Source organism: Sturnus vulgaris, chromosome 4, assembly GCF_052056855.1.
Source record: "Sturnus vulgaris isolate bStuVul1 chromosome 4, bStuVul1.hap1, whole genome shotgun sequence".
In the NCBI taxonomy this organism is placed as follows: Eukaryota; Metazoa; Chordata; class Aves; order Passeriformes; family Sturnidae; genus Sturnus; species Sturnus vulgaris.
The window spans coordinates 44,121,247-44,134,906 of record NC_142246.1 but is presented as its reverse complement, the minus strand read 5'-3'; the positions used below and the strand labels follow the sequence as shown (position 1 = coordinate 44,134,906).

Genomic DNA, 13,660 nt, shown 5'->3' with positions numbered 1-13,660 from the left:
GTTTCCAGACCTCTCCTTTGACCACGAGGTCACTGCCATCTTTGGATCTTTTTTCATTCTCTTTTCTCCCCCCCGCTTTTCCCTGGGATGGCACAGAGCGCTCTGCCTGCCCCTTACTTCTGGCTGCAGATGGTTTACTGCAGAGGGTCTGTGGAATTGCTTCACACTGAGAAGGTAATTCATTCTCTGTGCTGCTGTACGTAGGGGATAGGCTGCGTTTCTCCATGTTTTCCCTTATCCCCGTTTGGTTGTCACTCTCTTTATCGGTCTGCACTGAGGATTTCATCTGTTTTATTAAGTTTTGAATGATCCTCCAAGGTTTTACCAACTTCAGTGCTTGTAGATAATTTTTTAACGCTCTATTTATGATTTCTTTTCCAATTTATTGCAATAGTCCATATCTAGTGCAGTCTCCCCGGTTGGTTCTAACCCATTTTCTTTTGTCCATAGTATTAAATCAAAGAGTGATTCCTCTTCATATTCAATTTCCCATTCCTCCAAAAACTCTGTCCCTACCTGTATGGCCGGGTGTGTATCTGCAGAAAAGATGCCTCCCATGTTTCTTCAGCTCTTTGGCTAAAGCTTCTTCCCATCTCTCGGACGTCCCTGGCTTCAGCCAGAACTTCCCGCCTCTTTTTTTTGGCGTCTTCCTGTCTCTTTGGACGGTCTGGCTCCAGGCCATCACTTCCTACCTCTCTGGCATCTCTCAAATTTTGGACAGCCCTGACTCTTGTCCAGAATCCCCCATCTCTCTGAACGGCCTGTCTCCCCCACTTGTGGTGATATGGCTATGTCAGATCACGTCAGGGTCACCATCTGTTACTGCGACTGGCACAGTTCCTGAGACAGAAGACGCTGCACTCTGTGGTCCATGTGACAAAAAAGCCTTTATTCCCCTCCAACTTCACCTTAAATACCCTTTTCATGTTCCTGGGTAAGCACCTGTGATTGGTTCAAAGTTCAGGCTGCTCATCACTCTGACCAATAGCTCTCTGCTGCTTGGGCTGGAAGTCATTGGATCACATCCTTGTCTGTCTCCAATTCTGTCCTATCTCTGTTCTCTGGGAGCCTGTCTATTAAGCCAGGCTGCTTCTTTTATCAGTGGTCAGATTAACTGCCCAGTACAAGCCAGCTTGCCCTGTGACAGTATCAGTGAAGTGTAGGCTATTAAACATGATTTTTATTTTTTTCTAGTGCCCAAGCTGTTGAGAACACTGAGCCCACTCTCAGACTGTAACATTTCTTTTCTAAGTTGCTCTCCAGCTGGCTTTTTTCTGCTGCTGCTCTTTGTTTCATTCATGATACACACTTTGAAAAGCATGTGGGTTTATCTTACCAATAGAAATTGTAGGATGAGTTGTCCAAAGAGTGTGGGTTTTAAAAAAAGGTCACTGCCCTTGTGCATATTTTGGCTTTTCTTGCTTTCATATACAGCTACAGTATTTGATACATGTACATTCTATCAGCAAGCATTGGTGAAACTGGCAGTCCAGAACATGCTTCCTTTTCCCCATAAAGGATGAAGGGATGTGGAGATGTAACAATATATTACTTCTCTCTGTCCTTTCCTTGGCAGAGAGTTTAAACTTGTCCATGAACTGTATGGTGTCATAAGGATGTCACATGAAGGAATTACTGGGCTTTGCTTTTTACCACTCACTGCTATTAAAAACAAACAAACAAACAAACAAACAAACAAACAAAAACGCAAGAAAAGACAGTTCTTAGGACAACAGACAATAACTTTCATCAGAAAGCTATTCCTTTTTACACCACAAATCCCCAAACCTATTCCAAGAAAAAAGGATTCTGATTAGAGCTGGGCTGCTTCTATTTCCTGATGAAAAATTTGATTGTTGCTATTTCACTGGTGCTTTGTTTCTAATGCCAAAATGAGCTAGTGTCCCACTGTATTAATGATGGTGTAGCTGAGCATTAGAGTAAAGCCTCAGACTGAGAGTGATTCAATGACCTTAGCTTTAGAGCTTCTCTCTCCATAAGGTCTGCAGGCTGTGTACCCCATTCCTATGTTTTGTGTAACCACCCAGAAGCAGCTTGTGATCTTAAATGCTTTAAAGAGAATGTTTGCATCATTACATTACTGTGTACATGACTAACATGCAGCATAATGGAACAGAGATTTTAATATTTACAGCATGTTACGTAAATGTTGCCCTTCTGAGTATTTTCTAAATCCTCTTAGGTCTTAAGTGACAGCTTTGATTTTTATTTTTAATAAAACCAGTCTTTTAATTTATCCAGCTAAGTTTGGTAAACAAAAGATATTTAGTATTTCCTTTCATATAGACAGATTCTTGTATTTAAGGGTTTATCTTTGTGCACTTAAACGTATTAGATTCCTGGGTAACTATATAGAAAATGCTGACTTTGCAAGAGCAGTACATGGTGCAGAGGCGGGCTTTGGAATTTTCTGTGCTTTGCCAGTGTGTTCTGTAAATAGATAATCTCCAAGGGATTGCAATAAGCAGGGCAGTGTGGGTTATGGTATGCAAATGTCACATGGATCATGAATTCTGTTTTGATCAACTAATAGTCAGTAGTGAAGATTTTGGGTTGGGCTTTATGTATGAATATATTTGTATATATACTCCTTTTAAAAATTGAGTAAAATGAGAAATTGTGCTGTGGTAAAATAAAAAGAAGGAAAATCATGACAAAATTCTGGACATCTATGGGAATTTTCTCTTTAAAGATTCACGACCACGACCTTGTACTCTGCTCTTTTTATTCTGCTCTGACATTCGTTTTTAATTAAGTGGTAGATGCAGGCATTCACAACATCTGAAAATGCTTCTGAGGGACAACAGAATTGTTATGCAAAGAAGATGACATGGGCAGAAAGGTATTGGGGATCTTCTAGAATAATTTCATCCTTAGATTTTCACTATGTGTGAGATCTGGAGTGTCAGTTTTTTTCCTGAGGATGCAAGACAGGTCGGAAATGTGTTCAAAATGCTTGTGAGGCAAATTAAAGAATGAAAACTCAGTGGGTTTTGTGGCAGTATTATGGATGGAGAGCTTTGCTGGATATACCACTGCAGAGAATGGATGGGTGTATGTGCAGTATGCTTGTGTTTGCAGTATTTACATTACTTTTGCTTACAGGTGACTGTGGAGGAAGCGATGACTATGACTGCATACGTGGACCTCTTCTTGCACATCATTTTGGAGCCAGATCTCCTCAAGATTTTCCTTCACTTTATTTTGCTGTACTGACAGGAGAATGTTCATATCCTGGATACACTTACCAGCAGGATCAACACACCATTCCGGGTAAGACAAGAAGAAAGGAAGTCCAGGATCTCAGTATGGATGTAGCTTCAATGTTTAAGTGGGAGATTTTGTTTATTACAGTTTGGGTACTTGTTTAACTAGCAATTTTCTCCCCTCCACTCTTTCAATTTTGTGCATGTGTGTTTCGACACTTAACAACTGCTATACAAAGCTAATAAACCTGTGAGATTGTTTCACATATGTAGGAAATGGGACAGAGGTAATGAGAGCTTCTGGAAGTCTGAATTCTCTTGGAAAATAAAAGGTAAATTTGGAAGCATTTTTATTTTGAACAGTGCTGGATTAATACTATATAACTCTCCCCGGGACTTAGAAATATACTTGTGGTGAGAAGCATTTTTGATCTTTGGAGTTTTGCCAAGCAACAAACATTTTCAAATAGTCTATCTGGAAAAACAATGGGAGCCCTCTAAGGATATCTCCAAATGGATCCCAGTTGTCAACTGCAATCTCACTGATGTATTTCTCAGGAATCTATAGTCTGTATTACTGTAGCATGTTTACTTAACTACGATGTTTCCTGCTTCATTTGGTTAAAACAACACGCTTTCTCGTTCAAGTGATGAGGTTGCTGCTTCCTTCTCTTTGCCACTGCCTTGTGTGGTAGGGTTTATATCAGGTTTGTGCTGAGCCCCTTCTCAGCCTAGGCACAGTGCAGCACGGTGGCTGGAGAACTGCCTGCCAGAGAGAGTACCTTTGTACCTTTCCCAACAGTTGGATCTTCTGGATGAGACAATGACTACTTGTTGCACTGGACGACTTGAGTGAGCCTTGCTTGACTGGTAGCCTTGGCTGACTCTTGGGTGATGCAGAGCTTCCTGGATGAAATCAAGAATACTGTTCTAGTGCAAGAGAAGCCAGAACACCATCATGCACATTAAATTTGTGTATTAGGTAGTAGCTTCATCTGAAAATTGTTTTGAAATGTAAGTGTATGCAAATTCCAATATATGCTGCCGTTAGTGCATCTCTAAGATGGATTAACTCTGAAACCTGGAACAGTTCTGTCAACAAAAATGCAAATCCTGTTGTCTCTGCTAATCATTAGTTACTATTCCACAGGCAAATGAGATGGGAATTGCAAAGAATTCTGCAGCCCTGAGCAACTCAGGATCTCAGCCAAAATGGTTCTGTGATGCTAAAGGAGTTTTCTGCAGTATAGCTCAGCCAAGTGCAAACATAGTACAAAAGCAGTGTACATTACTATTGATGAAAATACTGATTAAAAATTCACAGAGTTATACTTATTTAGAGACAGGTGCCTGAAAAGACTTGTAGAAATGTGGGACACATATTGATAAAGTAAGAAAATTACAGCCTGAAAAATATTCCAGGCTGGAGCTTTTCAGCTCTGTTTCCAGCCAATAAGCTGGTCCAGCTCAAGGCTAGGGAGAATTTCACCCAGGGTGATAATTTGGTCAAAATAAAAAGGAATTAATAACAACGATAGAACACTTGTTGTGGTACGTGACCAGGCCCTGGGAACAGGGTGCCTTCTCTCTGAGCCAATCACCTTTTCTCTACTCTTGGAATTGTGAGTCATGCTATAAAACCAAGTGTGTTTCTGAATAAACTTGTCTCTTTCTTTCTATCATGAAAGATGACCATGTAGCTGTGCATCTTATTTCCGCCACACTTAAAGGGTTAAAACCCCTTTCCACGGCTACGTAGAAATACTATCCTCTTTGTTTCTTGAGTGTATTTTAAATCTTATCTTTTTACACAGTACAAAAATAGACTTGGATTTAGTTATTCAGAAAATTCAAGATTTGCAAAGGATTACAAACACTAATGATTACTTTTTCCCTGTAAACTGAAATTTATTGAATACAGGCTAATTTGAGTCAGCAGCAGGTGTTTTTCAAATGTCATGTAATGCAAAAAAAGTTATACTTGACTCCCTGTAAATTTCACAAATGAAAGGAGATTTCCTGTTTTTCTCCTTTGACCCTCCTCCAGTTAAAATACACTTTTCATGTAAGAATATGACTTCTTCCAAGGGCTTGTTGTGAAGCTCTTCAACTATTCAGCTTAATATACAGAACACTAATAATTCCTTATACCTAAAACAACAGAAACCTGAAGTGATTGATAACTTTTATTTCAGAAAAGACCTCTAGTTGGTTTAAATTCTGTGTCAGAGGTAAACCTAAAACACTGAATTGGAGCTTTGTCCTGGGGTACAATGCAAAAATGTGTATTCTATCACCATTTCTTAAAATGTGGGAGGGGTGGTGATCCTTATCTCTGTGGGAGATATCCTCTGCTGATGTGCCATCTGATAAGATCAGGGGGATGATCATTGTTATCTTTTCACAACCCATCCTTCCTCCAGAAGATATATTCCGTTAATGGGCCATTAAGTCCTATTGTGTGACTGATAAGATTACATCATCCCATTGGGAGATGCTCGAGCCAGGGGCAGGAGCCAAGCCTTTCCTACCTAGATAAAAAACTGGGGTTTGGGACGAGAAGGCAGACCTTTCCACTGGATCCCAGAGGAAAGTCGGATCTTTTCCACATCATCGCTAGATCTTCGGAGGAAAACTGCACCTTCTACAGGAGCACTGCTTCAACAGAACCACATCTGTCATCCAGGAGGACTGCAGCCACCATTTATACGGACTGCTACCAACACCCTGACTGACAGGGTGTCAGGTTGTATTTCTGACTGTGTTGGTGGTTGTTTCTTTTATATTATTGCATGTATTTTATTTTTTTCTCTTTTCTCCTATTAAATTGTATTACTGACTTGGAGTCTCGCACTGGTTTTACTTTCAAACCAATACAAGCTTATAGGGTTCAGTTCATGCTAAGTCAAATTAATAAATTTGAGTAATATTTAAGATGGCTTTTTAAAATAGCTTATTTAAAGGAAAATTCTGTTTATATTTTGTTAAAATGTGACATTACATGTATAGCTCTAGACAACTTGAAAAAAAAATCTAATGGGATGCTGACTAAATGAAATGCTATTCTAAGAGTATCTTATAAATCATGATGTTCTGGCAGAGCCTTTTTGTAATGTAGTATGCAGGGAAGATTGGAAAGATACAATTTCCAAATTAAAAGCTGACAATGTTTATCATTTTCCATCTCTGTGTGGTCTCCTTGGCATTGTTCAGAACTCTCATTGTCTTGCATTGTGAAGATGTGATGTTACAGCTAGTTCTAAGGTAAAGCCCAAACTCTTTTTTCCATTCTTCCTCCTAGCTTTGAGATGTATGGTCTCTGCCTGTGGATGCTGAGCTGGGTGACAGTTCTCCAAGAGATCAAAAATCCAAGTAGCTACAGAGATAAGAATATTTATGGTCCTGACAAAAGTCTACCAGACCTGATGAAGTTTGATTTACATCCTATGATCTCCAGAACAAGGGATTTTTTCCTGTGATTTATTTCTATAAAAGTAAGAGAAGCTTATATATTTATAAGAAGAAAACATTTATCACCTTTGAAGTCCTTATTCCTGCTTCTAAATGCATAATTCTTCCCTCCTGCATGTTTTCTCTACTGTATTATGCATTGTGATATGGACCTATATACTGTTTGCAACTTCCACCCTTCTTGTTGTTTTTCACCTCTTTGATTCCTCACTCAATGAGAATACTTCAGGTTCCTGCACTACTGTGGGTAGATTAAGTGATGTACTAAATGCAGTGATAATTTTTGGTTTTGATTTGTGATTCTACACATTGCTTCAAAATACTGTCTGTCCCTCTACACACAAACACTAAGGTGAAATTCCCTATAGATCTGGCAGTGGTGCCTGGAAATACTGTTAGGACCTCTGTGAACATAAATACATCACCACTATAGCATTAGAGTGCTGTGGTTGATCTTTTTGCTTATTTAGGGAATCCTTTAGAATTTATTTGCATTTTGAACAACAGATTGTTGGTGCAATTAACACTGAGGCTCTTACAATAGTGCTTTTAAAAAGTATAACAAAAGTGCTCTGAAGAAGTTCAGCATGAGACTGCTTTCTCTGTTCCTTAGCTTCCTCTAGCATCATCCCTCCTCTGCCTAAGAGCTCAGTCTTGATCTGCTGCAGTAAAACTCTTGGATGACCCTTCCATCTTCTTTTCTCTAGCTGCTTGCCTGGCAAACTGCCTCTCTCTGGATTTCCCTGGAAAACATAAATTGAGGATTCTGAGACCAAATGCATTCATAGTCAGACCAAACCATTCTGCTGGCCTTAGATTTTCTGCCTCCATACTTTCCAACAACAGGTTTGCTCTGATGTGCAAAGGATTCCCTGTTCTGATGCAACTGTCTCCTATCTCTACTCATCTTGACAGCTTCTCATCAAACCAAGCATCACAATATGAAGAGTCATGGTTTCATGCTCTTGAGTTTTAGAAAATGGATCACTGTAAATATTATTATTGCTGTTTCTTTTCATTTGAGAAGGCATGGAGGTGGGAAGGGAATTCTGTATGTTGTTGCTTTCTCTAACATGAAAGGATGATAAGTGATGCTGGGCACTGCTGTTTCAGGTATCTGATCCCATGCAACCACATGATGCTGAGCCAGTGGGCCAGTGGTGAGAGATTGTTACTCTGTATCTGCTGCAAAACTGTTGGTCCTCTCACCTCTCTGCTGCTCCGCTGGAATCACTCTGACACTTGAAAGTCAAGGAAAAGACTATATTCTCTGGACAAAACCAGCACAAACTAAAGGTTACTGATACATGGCAGCAACTCCGGCTGCTTCAGAGTGGTTGCTGCATTAGGATTTGAATGCAGGCTGCTCTCAGAGAAGTCTTGAGTTACAGCTCTGTCTTTGCGATAGCAAAAAGTCATGTGTTCATGAGCAAATCTCAATTGTGCTTTGGTCTTCCTGCCTTATTGGATAGTTAGGGTTAAAGACTCTCCCTGTAATGTCTTAGTGGGTGCCTTGCTGGAGAAAATTTGATATACTACTCTTGATATGAGTCGTCTTCTTTACTTCCAGATACTGGTAGGTGTTATTTTGAATCTGCTTGCATTGTGGAATATGGAAGGGCTGTGGGCATCAGCTACTTGCAGTAGCTGGGGGAAGCCATCATGCAGTGCATGAAAGACTGTGAGGTTTGGTCTGCCTTGTATGATGGAGTAAATCCTGATCCAAACACCTTTATCCAGATGCTTGCAGAGGAGAACAGTACAGATGTGGAATACCCCATGTTTCAGCTCCAGCAAAGGACACCTAGTACATGTAGTTCTGTGCAAGCAGCTTTGTTAAGTGAGAAGATGCAGCTAGAGCATGATAGCTATGGCACAGGGATTTCTCCTAGTTATGTGAGCTCACCACAACCATATGATGATCTAGGAAGCACAGAAATGTAGCCACCTGCAGAGCCACCAAAACACATTCAAGAAATGAAAAAAAATACCATTATGCTCATCAAAGGCTCTTATATAGAGGAGTCAGACTTTCAGGATGATATATGGTTTACAGGTTATGTGCCCAGAAGGATACTCAGGATGATGACAGCTCCAAGGAGAAATTAAATGTAGCCAGAGAACACAAGGTGCAGGGCCAGACCATAGTCAATGGGTCTCTTGCAAAGACCCAGCTGGAAATGACTTAGATGAGCACAGTAAGAGAAATTCAAGCTCAACTAAAGGTGTAATTAAAGAACAAATAAACCAGAAAATGACTGAGATTGATCCATAGCCAGACTTAAAGATTTCTTCTCAGGAGGTAGATTGTAACTTAAGTGTAAAACTATTGAGCACAGATGGTGAAGATTTCATTGCACAGTATGACAGAATTATTAAGGAACTGGATCCAAATAGTGCAAGCTTGGAGGAGCAGAAGTTGGACGCTCCTGATCCTGTCTCTCCAGCAGAAGAGGACTTTGAGAATTTCTCAGCAGATACCCCTTCTGCAGAGAGCATATCATCTCCCTTTGGACCAAAGGAGGATGTCTCTCCCAAGCACTCTCCAAGGAGCCAGAATGCTCTGTTTACAGGTAGAATGTCCTGTTAATTGCATAGCAAATATAAGAAAGCATGGTGATTAATGGTGGCCAAATGAGATCACACTGTGTGGCACACAATACAAGCATAACGCAAGGAAGAGTTCTGGCACTAAACAGGGTATAGCCTAAATAGCTGAAACCACTCCAAGGAGAGTGAGAGACAGAATGTGAAAATACAGCAGAGTCATCAGTGTGGTGAAAGCAAATGGTAGGGTTTCACTTTTTTTCTTGGTAATTGTTTAAGACATTGAACAGGGGTTGTGTTGTTATGTGACAGCTCTGTCATGCCAGAGGAAGCTTTTTCAGTTGAAAGGTGTTCAGAGTAGCTGTTTTAATTTAATATAATATAATTTGTTTTTCTGGCAACTTTCATCTCTGTTGAGATGGATGCAACATCATAGTGCCATTTTTCCTCTCTCTGCTATTCCACATTGTAGCAGAAGGTGTCAGCAGTGGTGCCATATCTGTAATGTGCCTGTCTCCCTGCTCTGGCCTGGCATCCTGTTCTCCAGTATCAGGTCTGCCCGTGCTGTTGGCATGCTTCTCTGTCTAGTGCCAGGCAGCAATTTAAGATTGCTCTCTGCTGACTGTATAAGCTATTCAGGAATGACGTTACTACTGGAGATCAGAGTGGGCTTTTGATCTGTATTTGTGCAGCTCCTTGCACTGCAGGCTGCTGGTCTTTAATTAGATCCCCTAGATACTGGAGTAATGCAAATAATAAAAAATAATTATGTACTAGGTTTCCTCACCTGACACAAAACCTCTGTAAGATGGTTTCTCATCCATTTGGAGTGGGAAAATGTGTTCATTAAAAAGCAGCCCTTTCTGGTCAGCTGTGGCCAGAATGGATGGCACTGTCTCTTAATTGAAGAATCCAGTCTGGTTTTCAACTAATTTGCTATTTTTGCTGTGGTGGCAAATTCCTTGTACTGGAAGCTAGTTGTATCCAAATCTCTCTTTCCCATTATCTGGTGTCAAATGTAGCTCAAAAATATTTTCTCTGTCTCTCATTCTTCATCTAGCCTCTCTCTCCATTTGTTAATTTTCAAAAACCCACCCCTTGCCCAAACCGACAAAACCCTCAAAACTGAGGAAAATGAAGATAAAAAGCTAAAAACAATAAACCTCCATGTTCATTACCCATCTACAGTGTGTTTTACTCTTAGACTCCTTACCTTGCTTTAATGGAGATCTTAGTGACTGCATGTAAACAGGTACTCACAACTGAAGCCAAAATCAAAGGGTTAAAAGCTTGGCTGAGGGATAGAAGCTATACATATAGTGATTATAGTAGAAGCAATGTAGAAAGTGGCTGAGCCAGAGCTAAGACAATAAATAACTTGCTTGGCTTTGTTGTGTCAAGACAGGCGGTTGGGATATTGTCAAAGTGAAGGAACCATAACTGCACCTGGGCCCTGAAACCAGCCAGAACCATGTTAGGAGCTTGAACTATGGCCAAAAGACCTGAGAACCTAGCAACAAGACAGAGGTGAAAAGCTGAAGGCGAGGAAGACTCCCTGATTTCATCACTGGGAGTCCACGGACCCATTTCAAATGCCCACCAACTCATTTGAAAGAAGGGACTGAGTAAGCATAGAAGGACTTTGGTCTTATTTTAATATGAAGTGGAGATTGGTGGGGTTAGGTAATGCAGATGTATAGGCATATTGTGTAATTATATGAATATGTAAGACTTGTGGATAAAAGGTGGCAAGAGCCCTGAGTACTTTGCACATCCCTGTGGGAGATTTCTCCCAGGTGTGCCCAGGATGATACCACTTTCTAACTTTAACTGGTTCGGGAGGCTTTGTTTCTGCATCACAACACCACCTTGAAAATGTTAAAATTGCAGGGCCTTTCAAGAATAGCAACCTGGTCTAATGGAAGGTGTTCCCACCCAAAGGTTCCTTCCAACCCAAACCATTCTATGATTCTGTATCTAATTTGGGATGCTGTGCTGTATTATGTTTGTAGATGTGTTTGGTAAAGCTTTTAGGTTGCTTTTACTGTTTTGGAATGGCATTAAGGGATGGGGCCTCTTTCTGACAGAAGTTTCCCAAAGCCAGTAGGTGTCAGCAATGCAAAGATACTCCCTTCAAGCCTATGGATCTGTGAAGAAAATGTCCTCTCATTGTCTTATATCCATTGTAAAAGCATTAAGCACTCTCATCCCTATTTTTATTTGTGGTGTTTAGAAACAGGAGTTTATATTTCGGTCCCTCCGTCTCCATATATCAGTGCTTGACTTCATGACCATGAAAGGAGTAATTTTTTGACTTCTCATCTAGTTACCCTGTTTCGTACAAGGCTTCCAAACTCTGCTTACATACTCTGATTCTCATTTCAATAAATTGTTGGGGGTAAAAGTAATGCTATTACTTAAAAAAAAAAGTTTCTCTGTTTGGTAACATCTCTCACAGCGGCAAGCAACAGTTGTCACATGTACCTAGCACCAGCTTCACCTACTCAGCTTTGAAGTGTTACCTAGAGGAGAGAAACAGTGACACATCTCAGCTCCTTCTGCTATCCCATTTGATACAGTAGGATACTCAGGAGCTCTGTGAAAATGTCACCAAAACCAGGATAGGTTATGTTGGGACAGAAGAAACAGTATCTCAGCAAAAGTGTTTGGGGCTACTCCACTGGGTACTCGGGCTCTGATGGCTGTTGTGGTGGTTGAATTGAAAGGCAGCAGTCACATAAAGGCTTGTCAGCTCTGGCCTCCTACCTTTCTTATTGCGAGTGGAGCTGTGCCAGCATTAGCCCTGAGAGATGAGTCTGGAAGGAGTGCTTGCTTTGTGCTCATAGTTGCTATAAAGAATGACAGATTCCAGCCTTTAGTGGAGCTATGTTAAAAGGCAACAGGGGCACTCCTCATTTGATCCTTTCTCTTGCACTGGCCCAGAAGTGCCTTAGCCTCTGCTGCAGGCTGCCCTTCCAGCAAGCATATTGAACTGGGCTGCACTGTGCCCAGCCAGCTCAGATGGCAGCCATGTGAAAGCTGAGGGGAGCTGGAATGATGTTGGATTATGGTCACCTGCTTCACGCCCATGGCATGCATCTTTTGCCAGGTTTGAGGGTGGGGTAATCAAAGATAGCAGTGCTTATCATCTAGGGATTCTTCTGCTTGGTTTTCCTAGCCCTTATGCAACTGGAATAGTGTGGTGGGACTGTGGGTCAAACAAGGGACATTTCTAAGACTTTACTTGTGAGTAGGTCCTTTGTACTGCCTGCTTCAGGCATCTCCCCACCTGTGTAATCTAACAGGGTGTCACGATTCGCTATTAATACAGAGCGGGGGTTGTGACAGTTCGTTTGATCTCAGAGGTGCAAACAGGCAAAATGCAGGGGACAAAATCAATTTATTCAACAACAGCAGTGCATTTTTATTAAATGCCAACAACTCCATTGCGATAGAGGGGAGAGATATGGGAAAGAAAGTATAGAGAGAGAAAAAGAACAGGATGGGAAAATAGCTACCAACAAGACAAGACAGATGTCCTCATGGGCCAGCCAATAGACGAGTCTTCATCCATGGGGAGATCTCAAGGGTCTTCTCCAGAGGGTTGCTCTTTTACAGTCCTTCTCCAAAGCGAGTGGCCTCTGGCCAAAAAGTGGGAAGATTTATGGACCATTGTGTGGTGCTGTGGGAGACAGGTGTGGTTGGGCAGTACATGCAGTCTCCAGTTGGTACAACACAATCTCTGGTTGGTGCCACAACAGCACAGTCCAGTGAACACAATACATGAGCACACAGTCACCTAACAAGTATCCATCTTGGCCAGGCCAGGCAACCATTGTCCAGAGTCAGCCTGGGTGGGGGTCCTCGAGTTCTCCTTGCGATGGTCTAGAGGGAAAAAAAAGGAGGGAAACTTCAGACTGACCCTTACAAAACCCCGTGACTCATGATCGTCGTCAAGAGAGCTCCTTTGTAGAGCTGCTGCGAAGTCTTCAGGACTCGTCAAAGTTGGGAGCATATCCCAGAAAACAGAGACAGAGTCAGACAAAGTAGAAAAGTAGGAAAGAAAAAGGGAGAGGAAAAGGAAAAGGAGAGAGAGAGAGATAAAACAAAACAAAACAAATAATCAATTCTCAATTAAAATATGCATTCAATTTTGATTACAAAGAAATAAGCAATTTTTTCAATTTTTTGGTTACAAAAGAATAAGTAAATGATTTTGATTCCAAAAATACCACACAATCAAAAAATAAGCAATTTCAGTCAATATCAGAGTTTATCTTATTTTTTTTAAATGCCTGTGTAGTTCATCTTGTGTCAATAACTTTAGGGATGTCAACAGTGACTGATTTGGGTATATCTATCACAGATGGCAATTGTGTTAACTGTTTCATCATTCTGCAATTCATAATGTATAG

General features: G+C 40.9%; 1 protein-coding gene across 1 annotated transcript in view; it reads left to right on the top strand.

Annotated features, from left to right (window-relative positions):
- Positions 1–13,660, top strand: part of FHIP1A (FHF complex subunit HOOK interacting protein 1A) — an 83,292-nt gene that overhangs the window by 54,512 nt on the left and 15,120 nt on the right. The window contains 7 exon segments of the mRNA XM_088164419.1: positions 3,127–3,294; positions 6,388–6,491; positions 7,812–7,853; positions 7,855–7,994; positions 8,269–8,739; positions 8,742–8,876; positions 8,879–9,271. Coding sequence (XP_088020545.1) covers positions 3,127–3,294; positions 6,388–6,491; positions 7,812–7,853; positions 7,855–7,994; positions 8,269–8,739; positions 8,742–8,876; positions 8,879–9,271 — 1,453 coding nt within the window.